Here is a 17,401-nt window from a genome sequence, read left to right as displayed (position 1 = left end):
TTTCCGGTTTCAAAATTCACTTCAGTTATATTCTAAAAATTAAGCTGAATAATATATATATTAAAACAAACAGAGTTATAAAGTTGTCTGAACAAAGAAAAAACATTTCTTTGGCCAGTTCTCCATGTTTTTCAGCAATAATCAATAAACGGAATGTCATTTTTATGGAAGCTTGTTTCTGCCACGGAATAAAAAACAGATAATTTCACTTAAAATTTCACATTTTATCTCACAATTCTGACTTTTTTTCCTGAGAACTGTGAGTTTACATCTCACAATTCAGACTTTATAACTGTGAGTTTAAAAGTTATATAAGTTTATTCCGTGTTGGAAACAAGCTTCCATGTATTTTTTTAAGTCTTTCCCAAGATTAAATTAACTGATCCCAGGAAAAAATAATGAAGCCAGTCAGGTGACTTCCTAAAGTGAGGTTGTGTGATTTTCTGCAGAACCTGTACCAGAGCAGGTTTCTGGGTCTGGCGGCCATGGCCTCGCCGTCACGGAACTCTCAGAACCGGCGCCGGTGTAAGGATGGGTCTCGGTTCGGCTTCGCTCACCCCAGCGAAGCTCTGGCTCTGCCGCGGTCCACCAGCGACACGGATCTGGTGTCCTTACAGAGCCGCTCCACCCTGACCGTCAGCACCTCCCTCTACTGCATCGGCCAATCAGAGGACATCGTCATCTGCTGGGACGTCCGAGAGGAAGTGGACGCTGGCGACTGGATCGGCATGTACCTTATTGGTGAGAATACGTCATTCCACTTGATTAATAGGGTTTGTCTATTGTGAAATAGTATTAGAATTTAAATATTTGAATAGATTGTAAAATGTCATTTATTCCTGTGATCAAAGCAAAGGATTCACACATAATAGCACAACAAACGGCCTTCTGCTGTTACTTAACACCTTTTCTTTCTTGTTTTATTACAGATGAGGTTCTGTCAGAAAACTTTCTGGACTACAAGAGTCGTGGGGTGAGCGGCTCCCATAAAGGCCAGATCGTGTGGAGAATCGATGCCAGCTTGTACTTTATGGAGGGTGAGTATTCCTCTTCCTGTTTCGTGCGGACTTTTTGTCTCTTTCTTTTATTAATGCACCCCTATACAACCCTCATTTCGGCAAGTGGGGCATAAATGACATTCCCAGAATAAAAAGGTTGCTGCTCATAAGTCATTCTGAATAGACACATAACCAACATATATATATATATATATATATATATATATATATATATATATATATATATATATATATACACACACATATACATACTAAAATAAAAATATATTGTAATATACCCTGTAAGCTCCCTTGCAATCTATCCTCTAATGTCTCATTCGACAAACCTTTCACACCTCTGCCGGTATGAGACCTAATCTTCATTATTCTTTTATCATTATTCTTTTGTTTTTATTCAGCCAGTATTAGCCTTTATTCTCGCATTTAATGGCTTTCCCATCCACTCCGCTTTGATCCCAATATACATCAGTCTTTCTAGAAAACAAAACAAAACATTTTCTTATAAATTTGAGAAAATACATCAGCAGGTGCATTAGAGCTACAATCAACATCAAGCTATATAAGAAAATTTATATGAATAATACTATGCTTTTACTCAAAACTCACTTTAAACCACCAGCGAGTGTTTGTAATAACCTCCGATCATGATCTAATGTAGATTTTGGTCATATAATGTTGTTGAATATGTTATTTTAGCCTTTTATAAGCAGCTAATCACTACATCTGCTTAGCATTTATAATGTAAACATCAGTTATTGACATGAAAATACCCCAAATCACATAAAAATCACACACAAATCATGTACTATCATAATGTTTCACATGTAGAAATGTTTCTTTGGGTTTATTCTTCACGGAGCTCAGAACGAGGAAGTGGACCGAACATCATCATCCGGAAGATGATTGACAGCTCTAGATTGAATGAGCGCTCGTTGAGGTCATAACTCATGCAAAACAGATAGTGCTATTCACGGTGTTTCAGCTCTTCAGATCGCATAATTCAGTGAGAAATGAAGAGAAATTATATTCTGTATGACAAAATATTTTGCCATCATGTGAGAATAAATCAATATTTCTCCAAATATGTGCACTTTTGGACTAAAAGCCCTATCCGACACTGTTCAGTGATGCTGTGTGAACAAATAAACCGCAGCAGACGTGACTGAACATGAGTGCATGTTTTTGTTCTATTCAAATGTCATTACTTACTGACATGGTTCTGAGTTTTATCATAAACAATGGTGGAATATCGAAGCTGGAGTCTTAAATCTTTCTAACGATACACACTTTGTCCCGATCAAGTAAGAGTGTGATGATTTAACCTGCAGTGAACAACAATAATCTGCGATACGGTGCAGGTTAAAGAGCTAATGCACCCTTAACAGGCAGTGTCAGGGTTTGAATTGCACTTATTTCTCTGCATGCCACTGATGCTGGCCACAGCCACAGATTCAGTAGGGACGTCAGATGGACTTCATCATCTTCAGGATTAAAACAGTTTCAGATGTCACCGTATTTCAGATATTTCTCAGCGTCTGCACTTTTTCAAGGCCGTCTTCTGCTTTGATCAGGGAATGTGTCTTCACCTCGACTCACACATGCTGTTTGACTGTCAAATCTACAGCGTGATTATATAAATCTGTTTTCTCCTTCCATGCATCTCTTTCTATATCTCAAACCAGCCAGACTCAGATTTTCAGCTTTTGAAGTTCCTCGCCATCTGCAGCGCTGCTTCCTCCATGAGCGACCCGTCTGTCTCATAATATGTTTCCTTTCATGCAGCTGTGCCATAAAATGAGATTGTGCCATACACTGTTCATCTACAGCTTTAGATTCAACTCCTTCAACTGAACGTGTGATGAATCTAGCGTTTATATGATGTTTGAATGAGGTGAAAGACACAATAATTGATCCTACTATGTACAGATATTTAAATGAATCATTTTACGATGCATTTATTGTGTACATACATGTTTTTACATTGCACTTATATTTATTTATACATTAACCCACCTTTAAACCTACCCACACCACCAAACCTGTCCTGACCTCAATAACAGCACGTTTTGCAGCACAACATCAACACAATAAGTACCGAATAATTATTTCATTTAATGTAAGTACATAGCAGTTAAAGAAACTGAATATAAAGAGTGACCCGATTATCATAAAAAATCAATCATATTTACATAATACTGTACATCATAGACTTGCTGAATTCTAACAATCAATCTCTAATGAATGAATGAATTTTAATTAAACTAGTTATACTTATATATTATTTACATATTACTATTTACACAAATGCATATTCTAAATCATTTATTAATCATAGTTTATTTCAGTTCATGTTAATTTCAACATTTACTAATTACATTATTAAAATCAAATGTTGAATTTGTTAATATTATTTAATTGACTTGCACTAATATGAATTATCAATGAACATTTGTATTTTTATTAACCAATATTTACAATAATTAACAAATGTATGCTCATTGTTAGTAAATGCATTAACCAAAGTTATCTAATACAGCCTTATTGAAATGAATGTATTTTTTGTGCTGTCTAGCCATGATATTTTGCTATAATACAATACCATTCTGACATTTTAGGAATGTGCCTTAAACAATCAAATAATTTTTGGGCCACTTAATGTCAAGCTGTATTATCTGAGTGGGTGCAAATAGAAACAGTTAGGAAAGAAATTGCTCTACATTATTCAGGTGCATCAAGCCAGGTGTGGGACAGTCGTGCAAACTCCATTTTACAAGGCGTAGGAACTAAATAAGGGATGTATTAGCTCAGCCAGCTCACCTGGAGAAACACAGTCTCACACACACACACACACACACACACACTCACAAGCCTCTGACAGCGCATTACTCCACTGGAGTCATCATACTCTATGTGACAATAGCAATTGTAACATATCTAATGCATTATGTTTTGCTACTATATGCCACACACACTGCAGGGTGCCTTGAAAAATGAAACTGAAATATGAAATGCACCATGGGATACCTGTCATGTAATTCTGTTAATCCACTTTAGCAAGCTATCTGCTTTCATTACACGGATCTGAGTATGATATTCATCCAAACTTTTCCTGAACCGATTCCATGCTGCTTCCATAGTTGTTTGGATGGTGATGGTACTATGACTGTTATGGCCATGTTTGTGTCATGGTTATACCATGGTATTCTTTGAAGCATCTTGGAGTATCGTTGAAATACCATAGTATAAATATGATAATCTTTTTGTACTATGGTACACTAGCGTTCAAGTTTGGGCAATGTCCTGAAGTTCATGTCATTGTGTTTCTGTTTCTCACACAGCTGAGACGAAGGTTTGCTTCAAATATTATCATGGTTCGAGTGGAGCACTCAGAGCTACAACACCCAGCGTGACAGTGAGGAACCCCTCATCCTCTGTGAGTAACACACACACACACACACACACACATTCTTGCACATCTATCTTTGTGAAGACATTCATTGACACAATGCAATCTCTAGTTCTTTACCCTAACCCTACTCATCACAACTAAGTGCCTGACCTGAACCCTTACTCTGCAGCAATCTTTATTCAGAAACAAACTCAAATCTTCACATAACACTCAAGAACAGGAACAAAACAACCAACTTAACACAACGTAGAACTGACCATGAACTGAAAGACACACAGGTCTTAAATAGACAGATCAAAGAATAGTGAAACACCTGTGACCCTTAATCAAACCATGGGTAACCTAGGAGACTATAGTAGGAGGAAAACAATTCCACACTCACTAAAGCATGGGCTGAATATTTATTTACCAACCAATGTTTGTATTAGGTAGGACAGGGAGCCTCCTGGGTGCCAGGAAGCCAGGGCGGCACCGGTAGTTCAGGGACCCAGGGAGGATTGGCCTCTATGGCCTTCCCTCGGGAGCTTGGCTCAGCCACTATGGCCAGAGAAATATAGCAACAAAAAAAAAAACTTGGGAGAAGCTATGGGGTTGTGAACCGGAGCAAACTCTGGAGCAGGCTTCACTGGACTGGTCAGGGGCTGGAGCCATCACTGGAAGGGAATCTGTAATTTCTCTCACTGGAACAGACTCGGTAGAACTGGGTTGGGCAAACTGGGCATGGCAAGGCTGGGCTCTGGTGGTTAATACCGGCTTGGTGTTGAGTGACATACACTGTCATCTCAAAGAGGATTGGGTACTGGAGGAAATCTGCTCTTTAGTCTCGTTGATCTACAGCTCACAGATCTCACTGACAGTGTAACGAGAGCTACATATCTACAACACCCAGTCTAGATACATCTTAGGGTCAGGAGCTGGAGCCGTCACCGGACTCTGGTCAGGGGCTGGAGCCGTCACCGGACTCTGGTCAGGGGCTGGAGCCATCACTGGACTCTGGTCAGGGTCTGGAGCCGTCACCGGACTCTGGTTAGGGGATGGAGCCATCACCGGACTCTGGTCAGGGGCTGGAGCTGTCACCGGAATCTGGTCAGGTCTGGAGCCTTCACTGGACTCTGGTCAGGGCTGGAGCCGTCACCGGACTCTGGTCAGGGGCTGGAGCCATCACTGGACTCTGGTTAAGGGCTGGAGCCGTCACCGGACTCTGGTCAGGGCTGGAGCCTTCACTGGACTCTGGTTAAGGGCTGGAGCCGTCACCGGACTCTGGTCAGGGTCTGGAGCCTTCACTGGACTCTGGTCAGGGCTGGAGCCTTCACTGGACTCTGGTTAAGGGCTGGAGCCGTCACTGGACACTGGACAGGGGCTAGAGCCGTCACCGGACTCTGGTCAGGGGCTGGAGCCGTCACTGGACACTGGTCAGGGTCTGGAGCCGTCACCGGACTCTGGTTAGGGGATGGAGCCATCACCGGACTCTGGTCAGGGGCTGGAGCCATCAGTGGACTCTGGTCAGGGGCTGGAGCCGTCACTGGACTCTGGTCAGGGGCTGGAGCCGTCACTGGACACTGGTCAGGGGCTGGAGCCGTCACTGGACACTGGTCAGGGGCTGGAGCCGTCACCGGACTCTGGTTAGGGGATGGAGCCATCACCGGACTCTGGACAGGGCTGGAGCCGTCGCTGGACTCTGGACAGGGGCTGGAGCCGTCACCGGACTCTGGTCAGGGGCTGGAGCCATCACTGGACTCTGGTCAGGGCTGGAGCCGTCACCGGACTCTGGTCAGGGTCTGGAGCCTTCACTGGACTCTGGTCAGGGCTGGAGCCTTCACTGGACTCTGGTTAAGGGCTAGAGCCGTCACCAGACTCTGGTCAGGGGCTGGAGCCGTCACTGGACACTGGTCAGGGTCTGGAGCCGTCACCGGACTCTGGTTAGGGGATGGAGCCATCACCGGACTCTGGTCAGGGGCTGGAGCCATCAGTGGACTCTGGTCAGGGGCTGGAGCCATCACTGGACTCTGGTCAGGGCTGGAGCCTTCACCAGACTCTGGTCAGGGCTGGAGCCATCACTGGACTCTGGTCAGGGCTGGAGCCGTCACCGGACTCTGGTCAGGGTCTGGAGCCTTCACTGGACTCTGGTCAGGGCTGGAGCCTTCACTGGACTCTGGTTACTGGACCGTCACTGGACACTGGACAGGGGCTAGAGCCGTCACCGGACTCTGGTCAGGGGCTGGAGCCGTCACTGGACACTGGTCAGGGTCTGGAGCCATCACCGGACTCTGGTTAGGGGATGGAGCCATCACCGGACTCTGGTCAGGGACTGGAGCCATCAGTGGACTCTGGTCAGGGGCTGGAGCCGTCACTGGACTCTGGTCAGGGGCTGGAGCCGTCACTGGACACTGGTTAGGGGATGGAGCCATCACCGGACTCTGGTCATGGGCTGGAGCCATTAGTGGACTCTGGTCAGGGGCTGGAGCCGTCATTGGACTCTGGTCAGGGGCTGGAGCCGTCACTGGACACTGGTCAGGGGCTGGAGCCGTCACTGGACACTGGTCAGGGTCTGGAGCCGTCACCGGACTCTGGTTAGGGGATGGAGCCATCACCGGACTCTGGACAGGGCTGGAGCCTTCACTGGACTCTGGTTAAGGGCTAGAGCCGTCACCGGACTCTGGTCAGGGGCTGGAGCCGTCACCGGACACTGGTCAGGGTCTGGAGCCATCACCGGACTCTGGTCAGGGGCTGGAGCTGTCACCGGAATCTGGTCAGGTCTGGAGCCTTCACTGGACTCTGGTCAGGGCTGGAGCCTTCACTGGACTCTGGTCAGGGCTGGAGCCGTCGCTGGACTCTGGACAGGGCTGGAGCCTTCACTGGACTCTGGTCAGGGCTGGAGCCGTCGCTGGACTCTGGACAGGGCTGGAGCCGTTGCTGAACTCTGGTTAAGGGCTGGAGCTGTCACTGGACTCTGGACAGGGGCTGGAGCCGTCACCGGACTCTGGTCAGGGGCTGGAGCCATCACTGGACTCTGGTCAGGGTCTGGAGCCTTCACTGGACTCTGGTCAGGGGCTGGAGCCGTTGCTGAACTCTGGTTAAGGGCTGGAGCTGTCACTGGACTCTGGTCAGGGTCTGGAGCCTTCACTGGACTCTGGACAGGGCTGGAGCCGTTGCTGAACTCTGGTTAAGGGCTGGAGCTGTCACTGGACTCTGGACAGGGGCTGGAGCCGTCACCGGACTCTGGTCAGGGCTGGAGCCGTCACCGGACTCTGGTCAGGGTCTGGAGCCTTCACTGGACTCTGGTCAGGGGCTGGAGCCATCACTGGACTCTGGTCAGGGGCTGGAGCCGTCACCGGACTCTGGTCAGGGTCTGGAGCCTTCACTGGACTCTGGTCAGGGCTGGAGCCTTCACTGGACTCTGGTTAAGGGCTAGAGCCGTCACCGGACTCTGGTCAGGGGCTGGAGCCGTCACTGGACACTGGTCAGGGTCTGGAGCCGTCACCGGACTCTGGTTAGGGGATGGAGCCATCACCGGACTCTGGTCAGGGGCTGGAGCCATCAGTGGACTCTGGTCAGGGGCTGGAGCTGTCGGACACTCACTGGACCGTCACTGGTCAGGGTCTGGAGTCGTCACCGGACTCTGGTTAGGGGATGGAGCCATCATCGGACTCTGGTCAGGTCTGGAGCCTTCACTGGACTCTGGTCAGGGCTGGAGCCGTCGCTGGACTCTGGTTAAGGGCTGGAGCCGTCACCGGACTCTGGTCAGGGTCTGGAGCCTTCACTGGACTCTGGTCAGGGCTGGAGCCTTCACTGGACTCTGGTTAAGGGCTAGAGCCGTCACCGGACTCTGGTCAGGGCTGGAGCCATCACTGGAAGGGACTCTGTAAGGGAATAAACTCTGGCTGGGCTCTGGTGTTTATACCAGCTTGGTGTTGAGTGATGAATACTGTCATCTCAAAGAGGTACTGGAGGAAATCTGCTCTTTAGTCTCGTCCTCCAACTCACTGATCTCACTGACAGTGTAACGAGATTCCAATCCACTCTAGAATAAGTCCATTAGGCCCTGATCATCCCAGGATGTTAGATGACAAAATTCTACAAATTCCTCTACATATAATTCAATGTCACGGCCATGCTGATAGATGGAGCACAATTTGTTTTCTGCTGAATCCATCTTCACTGCTGCTAGATCAATTGATGAATGAAATGATCAATTGAATCAATGAATAGAAAGTTTGAAAGAACAGCATTTATTTGAAACAGAATCTTTTGTAACATTATAAATGTCTTTAATGTCACTTCTGATCAATTTAATGCATCCTTGATGAATACAAGTATAGATTTCTTTAAAACAAATCTTATTGACCTCAAATTTCTGAAATCTAATGTACATGTAAATAAATAAATAAAATAATAAGTGGTTTTATTACTGTAGGTTTGACATATATATTATATATGGCTGAATTAACCACTTGAAATAAGAGTGAAAGTACTTTTTTTGTGTTAGATCCAAGGGGTTCAGATTGGCTTGTTAACTCTTGCTCATAAACGCTTAGTAATCTTCTTAAAGACATAATAAAGACTAATATTTCATTATACTATACAGAGGTTTTACCAGTTCCCAGGGGGCTCTTAAAAGCATGAAATGGACTTTGAGCCTATATTTCCCCGTCATTTTTTCCCCCCTTTTTGTGTGTGTGTTTCCAGAATAGTTACATGGCATTTACAGCTCAGCTGATGAACAAAGAATGTCACATAGAAAGTGATGCAACTGGAACTACTGGATGATAATTGGTGCTTTTGTAGCACTTTTGTCCATTCATAGCCAGTTATAGTGGTTTGCCCTTCTCTCTGGAGTAATAATGAGATTAAGATGTTGAATGGATTAAAGGTCATTCCACCCAAGTACAAGAGACAGTCATTAAGCAATAAGCTCTTTGTATTTGATGAAATACCTCTATGACCTTACACCTTGCGCACCGATCGATGAGACACAATGTGCATTTGTTTATAGAGATCCCGTCTCTTTATTTTTCCTCTGAGCTGTTAATAATCACAACTTTCAGCACAAACACCCCTAAATAACCCTTTGTTAGCACTAAGCCAGAGCTAGAGATTGAGTTTCCGCAGCCCCGCTGTCTTTGTGCTGGCGTGGTCTCCAGAAACGCTGAGAGCCAGAAAACTTGATCTCAACACCAATGCCCTTTCTCGGGGCGTTCAGTTTAAAAATAACCTCGGCGGAAGCAGGGGCGGAAAAGCCTCGGATCAGGTACGGCGTATGGGTTTCGCTGGATAGTGAAGAAGACCTGAGGACACACTGATGGATGGCAAAACGAGACTGACTCGTCGTTACGGACCTGCTCCGTTCACCAGGGCTCTGATTCTGAATCGAGCGCAGCTCGGACTGATGTCACCCAGCCGGACCGCGAGGAGGAAGAGGGTGGATGCGCTCACCTGGATACCTGGATGGGTGAAGGTAGTTGCTGTCGTTTCATCCGGGTTGAACTCTTATGACAGTAGGGTAGAAAATGTCTAGAGCTGCGTATAGGGTTGGTTTACTGTAATTTTGTGATTTATGAATGTTGTTCTTCACATAATGGCATTGCAGGCAGCACTTTGATTCATTTCACACGATTACAAGTGAAATGCTGCAGTCGAGCTGTATCCTGTGTGTTTGCTCGGCATTCGTTTTTGCCTCGTTTTCTGCATATTTGCATATATTCAGCAGTTTTATCCATGAATGCTTTTAATTGGTCAGCACTCAAATTTAGACCTCTTAACACCTGCAGGCATTTGCAGCAAACTCATTACATTTGGACAATCCTTATGCACAGGCATTATTAAGGGTTTTTCTTTTATTGTAAGTAAGTCTTGATCCAAAAGATGTGTTATTATATATCAATTTATTTTTATATATATTTATTTAACAGTAAGTAACTTATAAACAGAAGTTGTTTAACAATTTTTTACGCAGTCTTAAAGCATTCTTCTCTAAGATAATAGCAATGCATGCAGTCTGATTCACAAACAAATGTAATCATTTAAGAAGACTCATCATTTGATTTCTTACTCAAGATCACGGGCCGGTTGCACCAGCTGTGCATAAGTTACAACTTAGCCTAGTTTTGATGTAACTTATGCACTTCTAAATATGTCTACGTTGCACCATTAAAACTGAACTGTATGTGAATCGGAACTGGAATAAAACACACTGCCTGAATTGCATGAATAAGCTCTTGTTTAACCTGACAGGCTTCAATCATGATGTTGACATTTACACTCGTAGAGAGAGAAAACACTATGTGAATGAATTAAACAGTGCTCCTCTTCGTTTGGGGGATTTGAACACGACGCAGACGTGTAGCTTTGTGATTCTGCGGGTGACCCGCTCATTGACCTTTTAACAGTCGGAGAGAGACCTTTTCAAGGAAGGGTGTCTTTTCTGCATCTCGTCTCCAGAGCTGAGAACAGGACGGGTCGGCGATAGCAGATATATGTGGGGTTGGTGACTTTGTCCTTGAGTATCAAATGTCTTTGTTGATGTGGTCAGCAGAAAGACAGTGTTCCTCTGCTGGGGATTCAGAGCTGCTGGAAGTTAAAAGAGAGCTTTGATTTTGTGTTTGGTTTTGAAGCGTGTGGCACAGAAAGAGAGCAGTGTGGTTCAGTCAGACATGATGGATGGTTGAGCGCTTTCTAAATAGTTTGTTTTGTGCATAGTGTGTAATTTTAGAGTAATGCAATTTGTGTGAGGCAAGTGAAAAAGAAGCCGTTTGGGATTCTGAATAAAAATAGCTTCTGTGGGCATGTTTTTTTAAAGTGTTTTTCCTTTTTTTTTTTAGAAGCTGCTGTGTAAGTGAATGTGTGCATTCGTAAAACTATACATTAAAGGGTTAGTTCACCCAAAAATAAAAATTCTGTTGTTTATTACTCTCCCTCATGCCGTTCCACACCTGTAAGACCTTCATTCATCTTCAGAACACAAATTAAGATATTTTTGATGAAATCCGATGGCTCAGTGAGGCCTGCATAGCCAGCAATGACATTTCCTCTCTCAAGATCCATTAATGTACTAAAAACATATTTAAATCAGTTCATGTGAGTACAGTGGTTCAATATTAATATTATAAAGCCACAAGAATATTTTTGTTGCGCCAAAAACCCCCCAAAAATAACGTCTTATTTAGTGATGGCCGATTTCAAAACACTGCTTCAGGAAGCTTCGGAGCATAATGAATCTTTTGTGTCGAATCATGATTCGGATCGCGTGTCAAACCGCCAAACCTCTGAAATCATGTGACTTTGGTGCTCCAAACCGCTGATTCGACACAAAAGATTCATAACGCTCCGAAGCTTATTTAACAGTGCCTTTCATGACTCCCAAGGTCACCTTACAGGAAAAAAAAAAAAAAGGAATAAAAAAATACATAAATAAATAAATAACGATAAACAAATCCTATTAGCATCGCAGAATACAACAACTTAACAGCACACGCGCATCATAGATACAGTAGAATACAGGCTAATAAATATGAAGGAGATCAGTAAGGTACGGAGGAGTGAGATTGTGAAGTGCCTTGAATGTGAGAAGCAGAATTTTGAAATCAATGCGATATTTCACTGGAAGCCAGTGTAGTCGCTGGAGAGTTGGTGAAATGTGCTCAGTAGAAGAAGTTCTGGTAAGAACACGAGCCACAGAGATCTGAACCAACTGAAGTTTGGAGGGAAGAGCAGTAAGAAGAGCGTTGCAATAATCCATACGTGAAGTAACCCATGCATGGATGAGGATTGGAGTGTTGTTCATTGTGAGGGAAGGGCAGAGGCATTTAAAGGTGCCCTAGAACGTCTTTTCAAAAGATGTAATATAAGTCTAAGGTGTCCCTGAATGTGTCTGTGAAGTTTCAGCTCAAAATACCCCATAGATTTTTTTTAATTCATTTTTTGAACTGCCTATTTTGGGGCATCATTAACTATGCACCGATTCAGGCTGCGGCCCCTTTAAATCTCATGCTCCCCGCCCCCGAGCTCTCGACTGCCATAAACAGCATAAACAAAGTTCACAAATGGATCTTTATAAAGTGTTTGTCATGCATACTGCATGCATGCACCGGATCATGTGAGTATAGTATTTATTTGGATGTTTACATTTGATTCTGAATGAGTTTGATAGTGCTCCGTGGCTAAAGCTAACATTACACACTGTTGGAGAGATTTATAAAGAAAGAAGTTGTGTTTATGAATTATACAGACTGCAAGTGTTTAAAAATGAAAATAACGACGGCTCTTGCCTCCGTGAATACAGTAAGAAACGATGGTAACTTTAACCACATTTAACAGTACATTAGCAACATGCTAACGAAACATTTAGAAAGACAATTTACAAATATCACTAAAAATATCATGTTATCATGGATCATGTCAGTTATTATTGCTCCATCTGCCATTTTTCGCTATTGTTCGTTGCTTGCTTACCTAGTCTGATGATTCAGCTGTGCACAGATCCAGACGTTAATACTGGCTGCCCTTGTCTGATGCCTTGAACATGAGCTGGCATATGCAAATATTGGGGGCGTACATATTAATGATCCCGACTGTTACGTAACAGTCAGTGTTATGTTGAGATTCGCCTGTTCTTTGGAGGTCTTTTAAACAAATGAGATTTATATAAGAAGGAGGAAACAATGGAGTTTGAGACTCACTGTATGTCATTTCCATGTACTGAACTCTTGTTATTTGACTATGTCAAGGTAAATTCAATTTTTGATTCAAGGGCACCTTTAATATTACTCAGGTGAAAGTATGCAGTATGCGTAATATCCACAGAAAAACAGTCAGATTTGGTCAGAGTAGATCTTGTGCGTATAAGTAGGACCTTTGGTTTAATCACTATTGAGTTTTAAAAAGTTAGCTGAAAGCCAGTCTTTAATTTCAGCTAAACAGCTGGACAAAGAAGGTGGAGGGAAAGAGCTGGATGTCATCGGCGTAGCAGTGAAAGTGAAATACCATCTCTCCTGAAAATGTGAACAAGAGGGAGTAGATAATGAATGGAAGAGGGCCCAAAACAGAGCCCTGAGGAGCACCAGTAGTGTGCGACACCATGCAACTTTGGATTTACATGAGGTTGAGTAAAAATGGCAGATATTTCATTTTTTGAGGTGAGCTATCTCTCATCAAGGCTGTTTCCATCAAATTCAAGGATGTTTTCATGTCAATTTGTGCCATTTTATGTTTGCACAACTAGTATTATGTATGTGTGTGTAATTTGTGCTGTAATTTCCCATTGCACTCTCTCTCTCACACACACACACACACACACACGCGGCGTTGGTTCTGATGACTGTGCAGCATCACTCCTCTGGATGCGCTCAGCTCCTCTCATGGTTCAAGTGCAGTGATGCATTCAGATCAGGCCTATGTTTATACATATTAAATATGACTTATTAGATTATATTGATGTAGCTCCACATCATTCCATTTAATAATAAAGTGTAATAAATATGGTACTGAAAATATACCATGGTACTGAAAACTTAAAATAATAGTCAAAGTCTAAAAAGAATTTTATTCAATATTGCTAAATACATTAATTTATACAGACAAAACTGATTTTTATGGGTTAAATGAGGTAATAAATTCAACAATTGCAGGTTGCCACATGATACGTCTAAATAATTTTAACAAGCATAGTAATAAAACTATAGTTTAATATAGTTTACAATTTTGAAGTTAATGTCCATTTTCATTTAGTTTAGTTTTTCAGTTTTCCTGTGTTTGTTTCAGTTTCAGATATTTATTTTATTTAATTTTTATTTTTTAATTTAATTTTAATTTTTATTTTTTTTACATTTTATATTTAATTTTTATTTAATTTTATTTATTATTATTATTGTTATTTTATTTTTTAAAATTAATTAATTTATTTATTTGTATTTTATTGCAAAGGTTAAATTAACATTTGTGTTTGGTATCATGATACACAAATCCATAGTGAGAAAATGCATTCTTCTCATTGGTATCGTGTGTAAACTGAACACAGAGATCTGAATGTCAGAGAGACGTGACACTGGGATGTTTTTACTTTAAAGGCCAGTAGGAAACAAGAGCAACTCGTATTTTGTTCAGAAAATACAAATCTAATAATTAGAAATAACAAACAGATTGATCAGACAGGATGAAGTAGGATTTGCGGTTCAAACCGTTTTGATCCCGGTGAGCACCCGTGGTCCTCTGTGGTCGTGCCAGCGTTGAATTGATTGTGAGGTCTGAATCTCCCGCAGATGCTTTTAATCTGGTAAAGCTGCAGTCGTGTTTGTGCGGCGGACGGTCAACAGGACGGATTTGCATCTCATTTGGGCACAGACCGCTCCAAACACCTGCTGTCCTTTTGTTGCTGCCTGCTGTTTGTCTCATCGCGTTCTGACGGATGTTTGGAGTGGTTTATGGACAGTTTTCTGGAAGGTCTACATTACTAAGATCAGAAAGTACTTTATCGTAGTGTGATTGAAATTAAGTGTTGAGACGCACTAAAAGTGTTCATTTTGTGTAAATCCATTTGACTGAACTCTGTGCATGTCGTCTTGTTGAGAAGAGCTGAAAGTGTCTTTTATAAACTCAATCCTGCTCGTCTCATTAATGAATGAACTGCTGAATTTCTGAACAACTAAACAGATGTGAAGACAGAGAACATTAAATAATATTTTCAATTTTACTTTAACCCTCACTTTATTTGTTTATTTTTAGCATTTTTATTATTTTTTTTATATTACTATTTATATTTATTTTATTTTATTCAGTTTTAGTTTTTATTTATTTCCAGTTAGTAAATTTAGTGCTTCAAACAAAAACGCTTGAAACATTTTTTTTTTTACATTTTTAATTTTCATTTATTTGAGATTTTTTTATCTGATATTTATTCATCAGATATGAATGAATGAATGAATGAATGAATGAACTCTACAGTTCAAAAGTTTGAGGTAAGACTTTATTTATTAATTATTTTCTTTTCTTTTAATAAATTATTTATTTTTTCATTTTTTTCCTTTTTTAATTTACATTTATTAAAAAATTGTATGTGATATTTATCTTTTATTTCAGCTTTATTTAAATTAACAAAAAATATTTTAATAGTTTAACGATAATAACCCTGAACCCCAAGGTCATTTTTATATTTTCCATTTTCATTTTAGTAAAAAAAAAAAAAAAATTATATATATATATATATATATATATATATATTTATTTATATATATATATTTTTTAATACTAAAAGTGAAATAAAATGGAAAAAAAAAAAATATATATATATATATATATATATATTTTTTTTTTTTTTTTTTTTTTTTTTTTTTTTCATTTTATTTCACTTTTAGTATTAGTTTTTTAGTACAAGTTAAATGGAATTATCTGAAATAAAATAAGTTAAAGTTTTTTTAATATTTTATTTTATTTCAAGCAACAAAATAATTGTTTTTTTTAATGGATTTAATTTAATTTTATTATAATAACCCTGCTTAAAGGGATAGTTCACTCAAAAATCATCATCAAATCAATCAATCAATTAATCAGTCAATCAATCAATAAATTATACAATGAAAGTCAGCGGGGTCCAAAACAACACAGATTTTCATTGTATGGGAAAAGAAAAGAAAGTCAATGAACCTTCATCATCATCATCACACACTGTACTGCCATCTGCAGGTGGAGTGTGTTATTGCACGCAGACACAGGTCAGATAAATCTGCGGCCGTGTGAAGATCAGTGATTATGAAAATCACATTTTTTTCCTTTTTTTTTTTTTATTGCAGTTCATCTTTTAATCACTGTGTTTTCTTTCATATATTACAGTCTTGGTTCAATTTACGAAATGTCAGTTTTAGTTGACACTAATAACCCGGAGCCAGTGTTCCCTATATCAGCCATACAGCTGGAGTTTTTCCTCTTCTGAGAAGTGGTGTCCCATGAGCCTCTCCTCCTTCCTGTTCCTGGATTCTGAATCAATGCGGCTCTAATGAATGCTGCTATTGACTGTAATGGGCTTTAAGATCAGGACAAGAGGAAAGGAAGAAAGGGGGCGTGACTGTGTAGAGTCACTTCCTGTTCAGCTCTGAGGATGCACAGACTTCCTGCCCTTCATTCCTGTGGTCACCTGACTGCTCTCTTGTGTGTGATAGGCTCTGAAGCCGGTCATCAGTCCGGATCCTCAGACTCTGGGCAGCAGGAGGCTGATCAGCTTCTCTCTGTCAGGTGCGTCACTGATGTCACTTTATTCTTACATTTATGTCTTTATTTACTGAGAAACTGTTGTTAGTGAAGATCAGAGCTGTTTTTAAACTTTCTGAGAGTTCTGAAAAATGATGGTTTCACCAAAACTGTTTTCAACACTCATAATAATCACACATGCAACTTTTGAATGACTGTATATTAAGAGAGTTTTTGGTTCTTGCAGTTATTCTTGAGAAATTTGAGAACAGACTTGAAATATTCTGCAGAATGAAACTTTATGAATCCAGTGTCATAACCCAGACAAAATTTGAAGGATTCATTATAAAAGGATGAATATTGTCCGATTGTCCTCCTGTTCTCTTTCTTCTCCGTTATATTTGACGTTGCGATGGCCAAACTGTTCGCTCTTCAGGATTCCCCAGCGCTGTATATTTTATTCATAAGTTCATCTCCTGCCGTGAGCTGAAGGAGTATAAATATATGTACATTAGTGCCAGTGAATCCCAGTGATCCGTTGGGAGCTGGAAACAGGATTCCTTTTAAAGTGATGGCTTGTGGAAAGTTGACCTGCAGAAACCTGAAAAGAAGGTTGTTCTATTAAGAAGATCTGATCGATTACAGTAATGAAGCATGAGGAATATTTCACCTGTTCTTCCCATAATGCCACACAGTTTCAGTGAGCCGTCGCTCTGAACTCTCACACTCACACACACACACACACACACTCACACACACACACACACACACACTCACACACTCACACACACACTCACAC

The 17,401-nt window shown here is 41.4% G+C and overlaps 1 protein-coding gene across 4 annotated transcripts in view; it reads left to right on the top strand.

The window, feature by feature from the left end:
• Positions 1-17,401, top strand: part of LOC125258149 (E3 ubiquitin-protein ligase HECW1) — a 70,542-nt gene that overhangs the window by 13,727 nt on the left and 39,414 nt on the right. For all 4 annotated transcript variants that reach the window (XM_048175010.1, XM_048175011.1, XM_048175012.1 and 1 more), the window contains 4 exons: positions 450-741; positions 930-1,037; positions 4,358-4,452; positions 16,575-16,647. In XM_048175010.1, the coding sequence (XP_048030967.1) occupies positions 450-741; positions 930-1,037; positions 4,358-4,452; positions 16,575-16,647 (568 nt within the window). The remainder of the gene's footprint in view (positions 1-449; positions 742-929; positions 1,038-4,357; positions 4,453-16,574; positions 16,648-17,401) is intronic.

Source organism: Megalobrama amblycephala, linkage group LG22 (genome assembly GCF_018812025.1).
Source record: "Megalobrama amblycephala isolate DHTTF-2021 linkage group LG22, ASM1881202v1, whole genome shotgun sequence".
NCBI classification, from domain to species: Eukaryota; Metazoa; Chordata; class Actinopteri; order Cypriniformes; family Xenocyprididae; genus Megalobrama; species Megalobrama amblycephala.
The sequence above is the reverse complement of the archived record's forward strand: the minus strand, read 5'-3'. Positions and strand labels throughout refer to the sequence as shown.